At 43.6% G+C, this 14,412-nt stretch overlaps 1 protein-coding gene across 2 annotated transcripts in view; it reads right to left on the reverse strand.

Annotated features, from left to right (window-relative positions):
- LOC139459553 (cytosolic phospholipase A2-like) overlaps nt 1–14,412 on the reverse strand; it is a 36,846-nt gene that overhangs the window by 3,044 nt on the left and 19,390 nt on the right. For both annotated transcript variants that reach the window (XR_011652695.1, XM_071241095.1), the window contains 9 exons: nt 14,007–14,139; nt 13,278–13,414; nt 12,039–12,261; nt 10,723–10,837; nt 6,239–6,376; nt 3,824–3,925; nt 2,217–2,543; nt 1,426–1,604; nt 930–1,116 (listed from right to left, as the gene is read on the reverse strand). Coding sequence is in view for 1 of the 2 variants with exons in the window: in XM_071241095.1 (XP_071097196.1) it covers nt 930–1,116; nt 1,426–1,604; nt 2,217–2,543; nt 3,824–3,925; nt 6,239–6,376; nt 10,723–10,837; nt 12,039–12,261; nt 13,278–13,414; nt 14,007–14,139 (1,541 nt within the window). In the remaining variant the exon portion in view is untranslated. The remainder of the gene's footprint in view (nt 1–929; nt 1,117–1,425; nt 1,605–2,216; nt 2,544–3,823; nt 3,926–6,238; nt 6,377–10,722; nt 10,838–12,038; nt 12,262–13,277; nt 13,415–14,006; nt 14,140–14,412) is intronic.

The following is a 14,412-nucleotide window of genomic DNA, read 5'->3' on the forward strand; positions in this document are numbered from 1 at the left end:
CTGGCATCTCATCACTGAAGGTGATGTTAGCGACCTACCTGGCATCTCATCACTGAAGGTGATGTTAGCGACCTGGCATCTCATCACTGAAGGGGATGTTAGGGACCTGGCATCTCATCACTGAAGGTGATGTTAGCGACCTACCTGGCATCTCATCACTGAAGGTGATGTTAACGTCCTACCTGGCATCTCATCACTGAAGGTGATGTAAATGACCTACCTGGCATCTCATCCCTGAAGGTAATGTAAACGACCTGTCTGGCATCTTTTCATTCCTGAAGGTGACGTTAACGACCTACCTAGTATCATTTCATTCCTGAAGGTGATGTTAACAACCTACCTGGCATCTTTTCATTCCTGAAGGTGATGTTAGCGACCTACCTGGCACCTTTTCATCCCTGAAGGTGATGTTAGCGACCTACCTGGCATCTCATCACTGAAGGTGATGTTAACGACCTACCTGGCACCTTTTCATCCCTGAAGGTGATGTCAAAGACCTACCTGGCACCCTTTCATCCCTGAAGGTGATGTTAACGACCTACCTGGCACCTTTTCATCCCTGAAGGTGATGTTAATGACCTACCTGGCACCTTTTCATCCCTGAAGGTGATGTTAATGACCTACCTGGCACCTTTTCATCCCTGAAGGTGATGTTAACGACCTACCTGGCACCTTTTCAACCCTGAAGGTGATTTTAACGACCTACCTGGCACCTTTTCAACCCTGAAGGTGATGTTAACGACCTACCTGGCACCTTTTCATCCCTGAAGGTGATGTTAACGACCTACCTGGCACCTTTTCATCCCTGAAGGTGATGTACACGACCTACCTGGCATCCTTTCATCCCTGAAGGTGATGTTAACGACCTGTCTGGTGTTAACGGCCTACCTGCCATCTTTTCATCACTGAAGGTGATGTTGACGACCTACCTGGCATCTTTTCATCCCTGAAGGTGATGTTAACGAGACAGAAGTGCAGCACCACTGGGCAGTGGGGGTCCTTGGGGTCCTTGAACAAATAGCACTCCTTCAGCCCCTCCCGGTCCACCACTGACGGGTCGATCGGGGGGAATGGGACTTGATTCAGCCGTGCCCATTTCTCTGCCAGCAGCAGTTCCTGCCAAGTAAACATGGTAAATGTGAAAAATGTAGTCGATGAATGTAATTGTGAAGGCTGGTGTACAGAGGGTGCCCAGGTATTAAATTTGGAGTCGTCCCAGCCCTAGCAACAAAAGCTTCATTTGAACCATATTGAAAGAACCATGAGAGAGAGAGAAATCCTGTGCTAAGATAGTGATAAGCCTGATGGAGAAGGTGATGCAACTTCTGAAATGAAACTTGGATGGAAAATGGGATCATGGAATTTTTATTCTAGAATGGAAGTACACCAGGTAATCGAGGTTGCCATATGGCCAGGTGGGTGTACCTTGAATGGTGGCGTGGTGTCGCTGGGTCTGGCACTGAAGTCGAATGACAGCAGGAGATCCACCCCTCTCTGAGGTCGCAACATCGGGGGGAATGGGGAGTTGAATGTCAGCCCCCCATCAACAACGTACAACTTCTTGATGTGGGTTGGATACATCTCAAAAATACCATCGAACTGGTCTGTGGAGAAAAATACCAGAGACTTTGAGAATCAGTGTATGTGCATAGGTCTGTAATATTGCCAGCCGTGGGTACAAGGACATAGTGTAATGGGCCTACTTGTAACAGCATGTACACTTCAGGCAGACAATTTGATATTCTGAACTTGTGAAGATCGGGGTTAGAATTGGTCTTCAGCAACCAATGCTTGTTGTAAGAGGTGACTAATGGGATCGGGTGGTCAGGCTTGCTGACTTGGTTGATGCAAGCATGGACCAGGCTACAAGGAACCTAGTTCTGTCATGGTTGGTTGGTTTGTTGTTTAATGCCGCACTCAGCAATATTCCAGCTATATGACGGTGGTCTGTAAATAATCAATTCTGGACCAGACAATCCAGTGATTAAAATCATGAGCATCGATCTATGCAATTGGGATCGATGACATGCATCAACCAAGTCAGCGAGACTGACCACCCAATCCCGTTAGTCGCCTTTTACGGCAAGCATGGGTTGCTGAAGACCTATTCTACCCGGGATCGGGTGGTCAGGCTTGCTGACTTGGTTGATGCAAGCATGGACCAGGCTACAAGGAAACTCGTTCTGTCATGGACTCCTTTATGGTATCACACTGACCTTTGGAGTGCTCGGCAGTGGATGCATCAAACGGGGAATATGGGTAGACATTGGACAGGGACAGCCCTCTCATGAAGTTGTGAACCATGGCCGCCCGACCCTCGATGGACTGGAACAACGCTGAGTCAAACAAGCTCTCCAACATCCCCGACCAGAATGATTTCTGACTCTTCTCGCCTGATTTTGTTTTGCGTAGAGAGGGTTTCCTAAGAGGCTTCTTGTTGGTCTTTGTGTTTGACTTAGCTGGTGGGTCCATCTCGGCCTCTGGATCACTCGTGTCACTGTCCTCATCTGACTGGTCGTCAATATCTTGCTGGAGTTCCTTTTCTGCAACCGTTGGTGGGACGTATAAAACCAAATAATACACTTTTCTTTTTCTTACTTTAAATGCATATTTATTAGCCTATCTGATCAATTTATGGAATTAACAATAAGAACCAACCAAAAACGAAGCAAAAGAAATGTTAACTTTATAAACAACTGATAAAATGCATACCGGTAGTCTTGTTCTAGAGACCATAAATTAAACATAACCCTTCTCCAACAGAGTCAAATGCCTATTGGTGAAATAATAGACAGTGTACATTTATTCCTAACATACAAGTGTGTGCTTCAGCTAAAAAAAGATCTGAGGACATCCCATTACTGGTCACATGAGAACATCTTTCATCCGACCAATCAAGAGTGTCGCTTACCAGTGACAGTAAGAATGTATTTCCTAATCATGCTGCTACCTTGAAAAGGTTAAAACAGATATTCCAAACAACAAGCAATATCATCATCTATCTCTTGCTTCCACGAGACTTGCACACCATCTATAAGACCTTTCAGAATTTTCTTTGGTTCATTTGTGAAATTTTGAATCAATATTTTTCAAAGCATCGTCTGATTCGAAACTGATTCGCCAGTCTGAAGCTCTTGCCGAAAAGCTTGAGCAAGCTGCTGTCTAATTGGCTAACGTCAACTTCTTGTTAGTCATTTTATTTGAAAGTTTGCAAGTTGTGGTTCTGACCTGTAATGGGAGGTCTTCAGATCTTTGGGCGTTGAGACTGAGTGATGTGATGAATGCAAATAGACTTCATTTTTGGTCCAAATTCACACAAAATCTAACAACTACTACTACTACTACTACTAAGCGGCGTCAAACCCAACTCACTCACTACTACCACAACTACTACTACTACTACTACACTGTTCATAACAAAAGCCTAAACTTTCACTGCTAACACTGTTTAATCACCTTTGTTTTGTTTGTTTGTTTGTTGTTTAACGCGGTACTTAGCAATATTCCAGCTCTATGACGGCGGTTTGAAAATAATAAAGTGTGGACCAGACAATCTAGTGATTGAAATGTGCATCGATTAACGCAACTGGGATACAATGACATGCTTCAACCAAGTCAGCGAGCCTGACCACCCGATCCCATTAGTTGCCTCTTACAACAAGCATAGTCACCTTTTATGTCAAGCATGGGTTGCTGAAGACCTATTCTACCCCGTATCTTCAAGGGTCTTAGTGAACTTTGAATCTGTTTTGTAATGAGCCTAACAATTACCGTCCTGAAGTTGTAATGTGTAGAGAGTACAATAAAGGGAGACAACTCTTACCCAGCTCCTCCCTCTCCCGCCTCATGAGTTCCACTGCATCCACCTGCTTGTCATCTTGCAGGAGACGCTTGAACTGAATACAGAAGGCACTGCCCCAGATACCTGCAGGGGAGACAATCCACAGGTGTTACATAAACAAATACCACATATGCGAATTGTCAAATTTGATAATAAATTGTATATGCATATACTTATCCCATCTCACATTTCTGCTTTTCAGTCCAATCCTTGAATGGAAACGATCTTTGAACCCATTTCCAAGCTTCAAAAACACCTCATCAAAACACATCCCAGACCATGGTCACCACTATCACCACTATCTGTTGTAAAGCAAGGACTCTTTCTCTTTCTCTTTCCTAGAGTGTTAACGGGCTTGCGTAACTGTAATGCGAGGTGGATTGGGTGGGAGTTTTCCGTGTGAGATAGGATAAGTAAATAAATATACAATTTATAATAAAATAATTTTTTTTTTACTTTGTCCCATCTCACTCTTTGCAGTCATCCACTGTTGGAAGGAGGGGCACGGATACCCAAGCCTTGAAACTAGAAGTCTCTACGGAAGAATATCATCCTCCATTGGATGTTCAAGTCTGGTTAATCTGACTAACCGAACAAATAAACAAACAAGTCTAACAAACTTCATTATGTACAAGACACGACAACATGATCCAGCCGGATGGTCTAGTATCAATGAGGATGCCTTCCTCATCAGAACTGACGGGCTGCAACCAGTTGTTGAGCCAGTACAAGGGGTTCAAGCTGGTGCCGACCCTGAACATCCAAAACCGAGATGTCTCTCAGATAGTATGACACTGTGTCCAATCTCCAAAACCTTCCATAATGGTTAAGGAACAGTTGCTATGCAGAGCCATGGTGGACGCCACTGCCCTTGTATCATACGGGTTGGATGCCTTTGGAGGCAGTAATCCTGCATTAGTGAAAGCTTTTAGGATGACAGGTTGAAAGTGTAGAATCTCTCAGCCTTTGAACTTCTCAAGTACTGAAGATATTTGGCTATCTGCTGTGGTGATGCTGTAGTGGGGAATGAAATGTCTCGAGTATTGTAAATATTCTTTGAACGCTTGTCAATTATGATCGTGAAGAGTCTTTGTTGAAGTGTGACGTGCAGCTGTGATTGATCGAGCCACTCTCCTTCAGCAATTTAGGATTTTTGCAAATGCGCGAAATGCAGAGCCTCGGTTTGGATATGCTTATCAATACTCATATAACAATCTTCCCGAGGCAACGGAGTTAACTGACTACAAAAATCCAGTTTCAACCCTTGCCAAACTAGGCTGGTATTATATGGAGTTACATTTTGGCTGGACTAATGAGTCTCTGCATAGTCCAATCAAAATCACGCAACGAAATCGAAATCCGGTTTGTGAACTGTCATGCAGGATTTGTAAAACATGTGCACTGCCAACTTGTTGTCCACAGATATTTTCCTAATCTTTTCGTGTTTTTAATAAAGGTGCTCACGTGATTTGATGCACCTGTTTTATCACAATATAGATCTTGATTATCAATCAGATCGTCTTGACTGGGCGCTGTCATTTTGTTTGAAGCAAATGCAAGTGATACAAGAGGTGGAATCTGTTTGGTCCATAGGAGAGGCATAGAAGGGACATAACTCGTAATAGCCACTGGTGGCGCTACGATCGAGCCCAGTAATTCCAGCCTAGTTCGGCAAGGGAGGCAACTAGTCAGTTTACTCTCTTGTCTTGGGAAGATGTCATATAACATACTTTCTGGGCCTTCATTTATGGAACAAACAAACAGAGATAATACTAATTTAAATTTGTCTCAATTTAATTTCTTTTCCTAAAAGGACAAAATAATTACTGAGTCAAGCTGTTGCATGAGATTTGTATCTAACTACTTTTTTAGATCTAACATCCTGATCGCTCAATGACATTGTCAGTTAACAATGTCAGGTAATTAAAGATTAACTTCATTAACCCACAGGAATACGTAGCTGTACACACATAAAGTAATTTGTTTTGACCATCGCCGGTTGTCCCGTTTTTTTGTCGCAAGGTAAGCAGTGAATGCATTAAGGTGTAATGCAGGATAAGCAAAAAATATAGTGCTTTTCTGTCTGTGGTAGTCTGTTAATGGCTTAATACTTGAAATGTTCATGTCATTCAATTTCCAAGAAATGAATGATTTTATTGGAAAAATATAATTGCTTGAAAAACATACTTTTGCCTCGAACTGTTGAAAACAAAAGAAACTGTTTGCCACAAAAATACATTGTTGCAAGATGTTGTTTTTATTTAGACTCATACTTTAAAATTAAAAAATATATACATGGTTTTGCATGTGTAGCTGAAAAAGTATGTAGTTTTTATACAAAATTGCTAACATTAAATTAAATAGAAAATGAAAATCAGTGCTAAACCAGTCACCCACCTTGTAGAAAGTGCAGCGGGGGTTCTGGGTATTGCTTTACAAGCTGACCCATAAAAAACTTGCTTCCGAACAACTGTGGCTGCATAAACGTTGCATACTTTGGCATCCCGATCTCATACGGACTGAACTCCATCCACTCTGAAAACACACATCTTCAACATCAACAAATCACGAATCACTACAAAACTATACATCAACATCTGCCTACCCCCAACGATGATGTTTTTTCAAGATATTGAAGTCTTTAGATGGAGTTTCATTTGTCTTTATCAATCTTTATCTCACTCATTCACTTACAAATGTACAAAAACGTTTCCTTTTCCTTTAAAAACTGTAAGGTATATAAACACATAAACACGCCCACCCTAAGTCAGATGACTTTCACTCAGGCAAAACCGACCTTCAGAGTAAGTGAGTTTCATCTTAACACCATTTTGAAGAGTATTACTCTCTTATCACAATGTGTCTGCTTAATAAGGGAGGAAAATCAGGCTTCACACATCATACCCATACAGGGATTTGAACAGAGGACATAAAGCCACTAGGCTGAATCTAGAATGAACAGATTGTGATCGCTGCATGGGTGTTAGTCATTCATCACTCTACTAATACATAGATACAACACAAGCAGGTGAGGCCTACAGATGGCCTTATTTCTATAGTTAAGTCCATACATGCTTGATCTATATGTTCACTCAGTATAAGGTCTCTGGTTCAGTATGATTGTGGCATCAAAATTATCTCCCCTGATGTGACAAGGGAGATAACAAAATATGAAGTTCTCGGAAAGGTTAACTTTATTGATAAAAATTATTGGAATCTTGATTTGTTGCATTCAAATATTGTGCATCCAAAGAATGAGTGTTAATTTGATACTTCATGTATAAAATATGTCCTCACACAACTGCTTGTACTCCAGCTGTGAAAGACAATCCTCATAAGAGAGTGAATGTTGTTGTAAGCCACATTTAGCAATATTCCAGCTCTACCACAGTGGCCTGGTAATAATTGAGTCTCAGCCAGGCAAACCCGTGAATGCGAGCAATGATCCATGCACAGAGACACACATTCAGCCAAATTACAGTGTTATGCGTACATAGGCCTAATGTTAGTGGCGATAGAATCCTTTGTTATTATATTTGCAATAATTGTCCGAAGCAGCAAATCACTGAACTGATGATAAAAAAACATCAAGTGTGGCCATATTTGAACAACACCCAATAGTGAGTAGAGCTTTCAAGATGGTTTTGTATGGGAGTTATCTGCCCTTGGTTGTATACATGGCCATGGCAGGCTTGATCATTCAAGAAGTTTCTGGACGGGACAGATTCAAGAATGCTGGCATTATCTATGAAATGGTGCAATTCGAGGGCTTTTGGACTGAACTTGTTTCTAATGCACTTGGAAATCTACCTATTTGGAAATCACCTCATAACATTAGACACTGACAAACAAATCCCTTTGGGTGTGGCAACCTAGGAACTCATTCTAGTCTGGGATCTCACGGAAGATATGACCGACCACAAGATCCCGTTGACACAAGCCGACCCATCCAGGTAATTACAAGCAGTCAAGCACTAAGTTCTCGGCTTGGCCTACCAGCCCAACATCATCATGAACATCATCAGTACTCAGCCTCATAATCAAAGTCCAAGTGAAACAGGAGAGTGACTTTGGGAGCCACGCGGTGTTGACATGGAGCTAGCTGTCTTACGATGGAAAATCATGGCCGACACATGCTTCTTGACATGACCTAGCTCACAGTCTTACTGTGGAAGATCATGGCCGACACATGCTTCTTGACAGGGACCTAGCTCACAGTCTTACTGTGGAAGATCATGGCCGACACATGCTTCTTGACAGGACCTAGCTCACAGTCTTACCGTGGAAGATCATGGCCGACACATGCTTCTTGACATGACCTAGCTCACAGTCTTACTGTGGAAATCATGGCCGACACATGCTTCTTGACATGACCTAGCTCACAGTCTTACTGTGGAAGATCATGGCCGACACATGCTTCTTGACATGACCTAGCTCACAGTCTTACTGTGGAAGATCATGGCCAACACATGCTTCTTGACAGGGACCTAGCTCACAGTCTTACTGTGGAAGGTCGTGGCCGACACATGCTTCTTGACAGGGACCTAGCTCACAGTCTTACTGTGGAAGATCGTGGCCGACACATGCTTCTTGAGGGGACCTAGCTCGCAGTCTTACCGTGGGAGATCATGGACGATACATGCTTCTTGACAGGACCTAGCTCACATGCTTTCTGTGGAAGATCATGGCCGACACATGCTTCTTGACAGGACCTAGCTCACAGTCTTACTGTGGAAGATCATGGCTGACACATGCTTCTTGTCAGGACCTAGCTCACAGTCTTACTGTGGAAGATCATGGCTGACACATGCTTCTTGTCAGGACCTAGCTCACAGTCTTACTGTGGAAGATCATGGCCGACACATGCTTCTTGTCAGGACCTAGCTCACAGTCTTACTGTGGAAGATCATGGCCGACACATGCTTCTTGTCAGGACCTAGCTCACAGTCTTACCGTGGAAGATCATGGCCGACACATGCTTCTTGACAGGACCTAGCTCACAGTCTTACTGTGGAAGATCATGGTCGACACATGCTTCTTGTCAGGACCTAGCTCGCAGTCTTACCGTGGGAGATCATGGACGATACATGCTTCTTGACAGGACCTAGCTCACATGCTTTCTGTGGAAGATCATGGCCGACACATGCTTCTTGACAGGGACCTAGCTCACAGTCTTACCGTGGGAGATCATGGCCGACACATGCTTCTTGACAGGACCTAGCTCACATGCTTTCTGTGGAAGATCATGGCCGACACATGCTTCTTGACAGGGACCTAGCTCACAGTCTTACCATGGGAGATCATGGCCGACTCATGCTTCTTGTCAGGACCTAGCTCACAGTCTTACCGTGGAAGATCATGGCCGACACATGCTTCTTGACAGGACCTAGCTCACAGTCTTACCATGGAAGATCATGGCCTACACATGCCTACTTGACAGGACCTAGCTCACAGTCTTACCGTGGAAGATCATGGCTGACACATGCTTCTTGACATGGAGGCAGGTATAGAGAGGCTGGGAGCTAGCTCACAGTCTTACCATGGAAGATCATGGCTGACACATGCTTCTTGACAGGACCTAGCTCACAGTCTTACCGTGGAAGATCATGGCTGACACATGCTTCTTGACAGGGACCTAGCTCACAGTCTTACCGTGGAAGATCATGGCTGACACATGCTTCTTGACAGGACCTAGCTCACAGTCTTACCGTGGAAGATCATGGCTGACACATGCTTCTTGACAGGACCTAGCTCACAGTCTTACCGTGGAAGATCATGGCTGACACATGCTTCTTGTCAGGACCTAGCTCACAGTCTTACCGTGGAAGATCATGGCTGACACATGCTTCTTGACAGGACCTAGCTCACAGTCTTACCGTGGAAGATCATGGCTGACACATGCTTCTTGACAGGACCTAGCTCACAGTCTTACCGTGGAAGATCATGGCTGACACATGCTTCTTGACAGGACCTAGCTCGCAGTCTTACCGTGGAAGATCATGGCTGACACATGCTTCTTGACAGGGACCTAGCTTGCAGTCTTACCGTGGGAGATCATGGCCGACACATGCTTCTTGACAGGGACCTAGCTCACAGTCTTACCGTGGAAGATCATGGCTGACACATGCTTCTTGACAGGGACCTAGCTCACAGTCTTACCGTGGAAGATCATGGCCGACACATGCTTCTTGTCAGGACCTAGCTCACAGTCTTACCGTGGAAGATCATGGCTGACACATGCTTCTTGACATGGAGGCAGGTATAGAGAGGCTGGGAGCTAGCTGGTCTTACCGTGGAAGATCATGGCTGACACATGCTTCTTGACATGGAGGCAGGTATAGAGAGGCTGGGAGCTAGCTGGTCTTACCGTGGAAGATCATGGCCGACACATGCTTCTTGTCAGGACCTAGCTCGCTGTCTTACCGTGGAAGATCATGGCTGACACATGCTTCTTGTCAGGACCTAGCTCACAATCTTACCGTGGAAGATCATGGCTGACACATGCTTCTTGACATGGAGGCAGGTATAGAGAGGCTGGGAGCTAGCTGGTCTTACCGTGGAAGATCATGGCTGACACATGCTTCTTGACATGGAGGCAGGTGTAAAGAGGCATTGACAGGGAGCTATCTGGTCTCACCGTGGGAGATCATGGTCGACACATGCTTCTTGACAGGACCTAGCTCACAGTCTTACCGTGGAAGATCATGGCTGACACATGCTTCTTGACAGGACCTAGCTCACAATCTTACCGTGGAAGATCATGGCTGACACATGCTTCTTGACATGGAGGCAGGTATAGAGAGGCTGGGAGCTAGCTGGTCTTACCGTGGAAGATTATGGCTGACACATGCTTCTTGACATGACCTAGCTCACAGTCTTACCGTGGAAGATCATGGCTGACACATGCTTCTTGACATGGAGGCAGGTGTAGAGGGGCATGGGGATCTCACCAGACTGGAGCCTCTGCTGTTGGTCTGTTAACCTGGTGTCCAGTCTCTGTACACAGACAGTCACACACATTGCAGGGGCTCACACCCATTACAGGGGGTCAAACATGTTACAGGGAGTCAAATATGTTACAGGGAGAAACAGTTGTTACAGGGAAACACACAATGTTATGTAGTGAAAGACTACAGTCAAAGGAGTTACATACATTACAGGGAGTCATATGTTGCAGGAAAGGACAATATTAGTGAGTGTCACAATGTTACAGGGAGTTACATAATGCAAGAGGGTTACTGTTACAGGGTTACATTTTACAGGGAGTAACATATGGTTACACAGTTACACAATTAGAAAATATTAGACAAGTAATCCATCATACATTACAGAGTCACACAATGTTACTGTTTGTCAAACATTTGGTCACACAATGTTACTATTTGTCACTTAACATTACAAAAACAATGTTACAGTGTCACACAATGTTACTGTTTGTCACAAAATGTAACAGTTTGTCACTCAACATTACAAAGTCACATGTTACAGTATCACATATGTTACAGTTTGTCACACAACATTAAGCTCCCGTGACACTATCAAAAACTTTGATAAAAAACTTGGTCAAAGAAATCTTTGACCAAGTTTTCTTGGTCCAAGTTGGACTGTTTACACTCATCAAAGTTTTGGACAGGCCGTCAAAGTTTTGGACAGACCGTCAAAGTTTTGGTGGGAATTATCTTGCCAAGATGGATGCTACTGACGAAGAATTGTTTGCCGTTGCCATATGTATTTTGTGTATTGCCATGTTGAGAAGGCGGCATCGGGTAGGCAAAGGCATATTTGGTTCTGAGAATGGCTGCTCTTTTTTAATTCTTCCAACATCTTGTCAGTCCAAAATAGTTGAATCATTTTGACTTGACTATATGCACTTCCGGTTGAAAAGGGGTAAATGTTCCTTGCAGTCTGATTGGCTAAATTAAATCAACATCATCAAACTTTGATCAAAGTTTGACGAGAAATAGGATCGGTCTCTATTCCATCAAAGTCCTGTAAAAAAACTTTGTCAAAATTTTGACGGCATGTTACACTGTCAGAACCTTGGTCAAAATGGACTTTGACCAAGTTTTTTTATCAAAGTTTTTGACAGTGTAACGGGGGCTTTACAAAGTCACACAATGTTCCTGTGTCACACAATGTTACAGTCTTGCAATGCTTCAGGCAGTCTACTGTCCATCAAGCACACTGCAGCACCTACCCCCTTGAGCAACGTCTCTCCCACAAGATGGCCGAAGAAGTCGGTGAATGACACAGGCTGTCCATGCTGTCTCTTTTCCATGATGCGTCGGATGTAGCGGTACATACTCTGTGGGTTGAGCAGCCAGAACGGACTCGACTGGATATTCTCTTTTAGTTCCTCTTTCATCTGATTGGGTGTTTTTCTTGGCCAATCAGGGTGGGAGTAGAGCTGGGAGATGTACCTGGCAACAGAGATGTCGTGTAGAAAATTAACAGGGAGATACAGGTATATAAAGGACAGCACCGTTCACTATTTTATCCAGTGTATAATATCTCCATTTTATTAAGGGAAACAACCTGGTCCCATTTGCAACAACATCTTTGGGAAATACATCACTATCTCCATTGCAATGTTCTAAAACTGCTCAAAGAATATTGTAAGAGTAATTTCCCTGGACAGCTACTTTCGGCATCATGCTACTCGTAACAGGCTTAAAGCAAAGCCATGGTTGCAAATCGTCCAGGGTATTTATCATAACAGAATGGAGATATAATACCCTTGATAATAGAGGATGAATTTACTCTTACTGCTAAATAATCCATAAGTATAGTTTCTTCACAGTAATCATGAGAACATGTATTAATATACTAAAAGCAACTCTGATCATGTTCTTTTTATCATGTTGCAATTCTTTAAAACCACACAACACAAATCCCCTTTCATCTTCAACCTTTTGGTCCCCAGCAACTTTTGCTGGTTGTGAAAGGTGACTTTATGAATCGACTGGTCAGTGACATGGTTGATTGCTTGTCATGGTACCCCAACAGCATGGGGGTTGGTCTGGTAGCCTAGTGGTTAAAGCGTTCGCTCGTCATGCCGAAGACACAGGTTCGATTCCCAACATTGTTACAACGTGTGAAGCCCATTTATGGTGTCCCCCGCCGTGATAATGCTGGAATATTGCTAAAAGTGGTGTAAAACAATAGTCACTCACTCCCAACAGCAAGGATTGTTGCTCATAATATCAATCACTGGATCAGAATTGATTATTTATGATTCATCATCACATAGCTGGAATACTGCTGACTGTGGCATAAACCAACCAACTAACAAAATGCATCAACCAAGTCTGTGAGCCTGACCACCCGATCCCTTTAGTCGTCTCTTACGATAAGCATGTGTTGGCGGTATTAACAGGTGATGGCTCAACAGGGGATGAGGTAAAGGGTAATATGCTAGTTATCATGCATTACTCACCAGGCTGATCCAGAGAGGCCTGCGACGTAGGAGACCATGTCAAGCACCTTGCTGTCGACTAGAGCACCCATCACCCCGCACATTGCGGACATCGCACGGAAACCTCCCCCAGAACCAAGCACTGCTATGGTGGGTACCTGGGACACAAATATCAAAGTGAAACGTTGATAATTTTTCTATCCTTGACAAACAAAAAAAGCACATGCCAAATGAAAAGATATTTTTATTTTGTTTTGGCTTGTAGCTTTGTGCCTTTGTAATGTACCTCCAACTAATACAAAATCCACAGTGCCACTTAAGCTGCATGTACCTCAAGCTCAATTATTTACAGGCTGAGGCTCTAGGCATCCTAGAGAAGGTACAGACCAAATTTTTATGAGAAAAGCAAGAATACTTTTTGAAAGAGTGTATCCACAAACTGTCTGAGATTTTTCTATTTCATGACCTTGACCTTTGACCTTCTCAAGGGATACGCCAAAAGAAATCCCAAGTTCCGTTTGCTAAGAAGTCCATGGAAGAATAATCTCTTATCATTGTGTAGTTGGCCTTAGAAAACTTACTTGGGCAATGTCAAGTTCCAGCAAAACATTCAAGCATTCTTGTACCACAGGGCTGATAACTACGCCTGAGCCTTACCTTGTCCTTTGTCATGACAAGTGTACCTTGATATCAGGACACACTACAGTCCCAAGTCATCCGTGTTTTACAGGATATGGATCAGAGTCCTACCTCTCTGAGATTCCGGGGTCCGTTCTCTTTGAGTTTGTCCCTCATGGAATCAAAGATCCTCCGCTTCCTTGTCTCCATGAACTGTTTCTCCTCATCACACAGCGCCAGGCTGTAGTTCAACTTGGGGTCGTAGCTGCAAAACGGAATGGCAGAGTGAGTCAGTGAATAACAGGATTGAATAGGTCTTCAGCACCCCATTCTGAGAGCTGACTATACTTGATGTAAGAAGCGAAAAACGGGATCGGGTTGTCAGACCCGCTGTCTTGGTTGATGCATGTCATCGTATCAGAATGTGTAGAAGGATGCTCATGATGTGAATCACTGGATTGTCTGGTCCAGACTTGATTATTGACAGATGGCTGTCATATAGCTGGAATATTGCTTAATGTGGCTTAAACAACAAACA

This window comes from Haliotis cracherodii, unplaced genomic scaffold, assembly GCF_022045235.1.
Source record: "Haliotis cracherodii isolate W230 unplaced genomic scaffold, xgHalCrac1.p SCAF_13, whole genome shotgun sequence".
In the NCBI taxonomy this organism is placed as follows: domain Eukaryota; kingdom Metazoa; phylum Mollusca; class Gastropoda; order Lepetellida; family Haliotidae; genus Haliotis; species Haliotis cracherodii.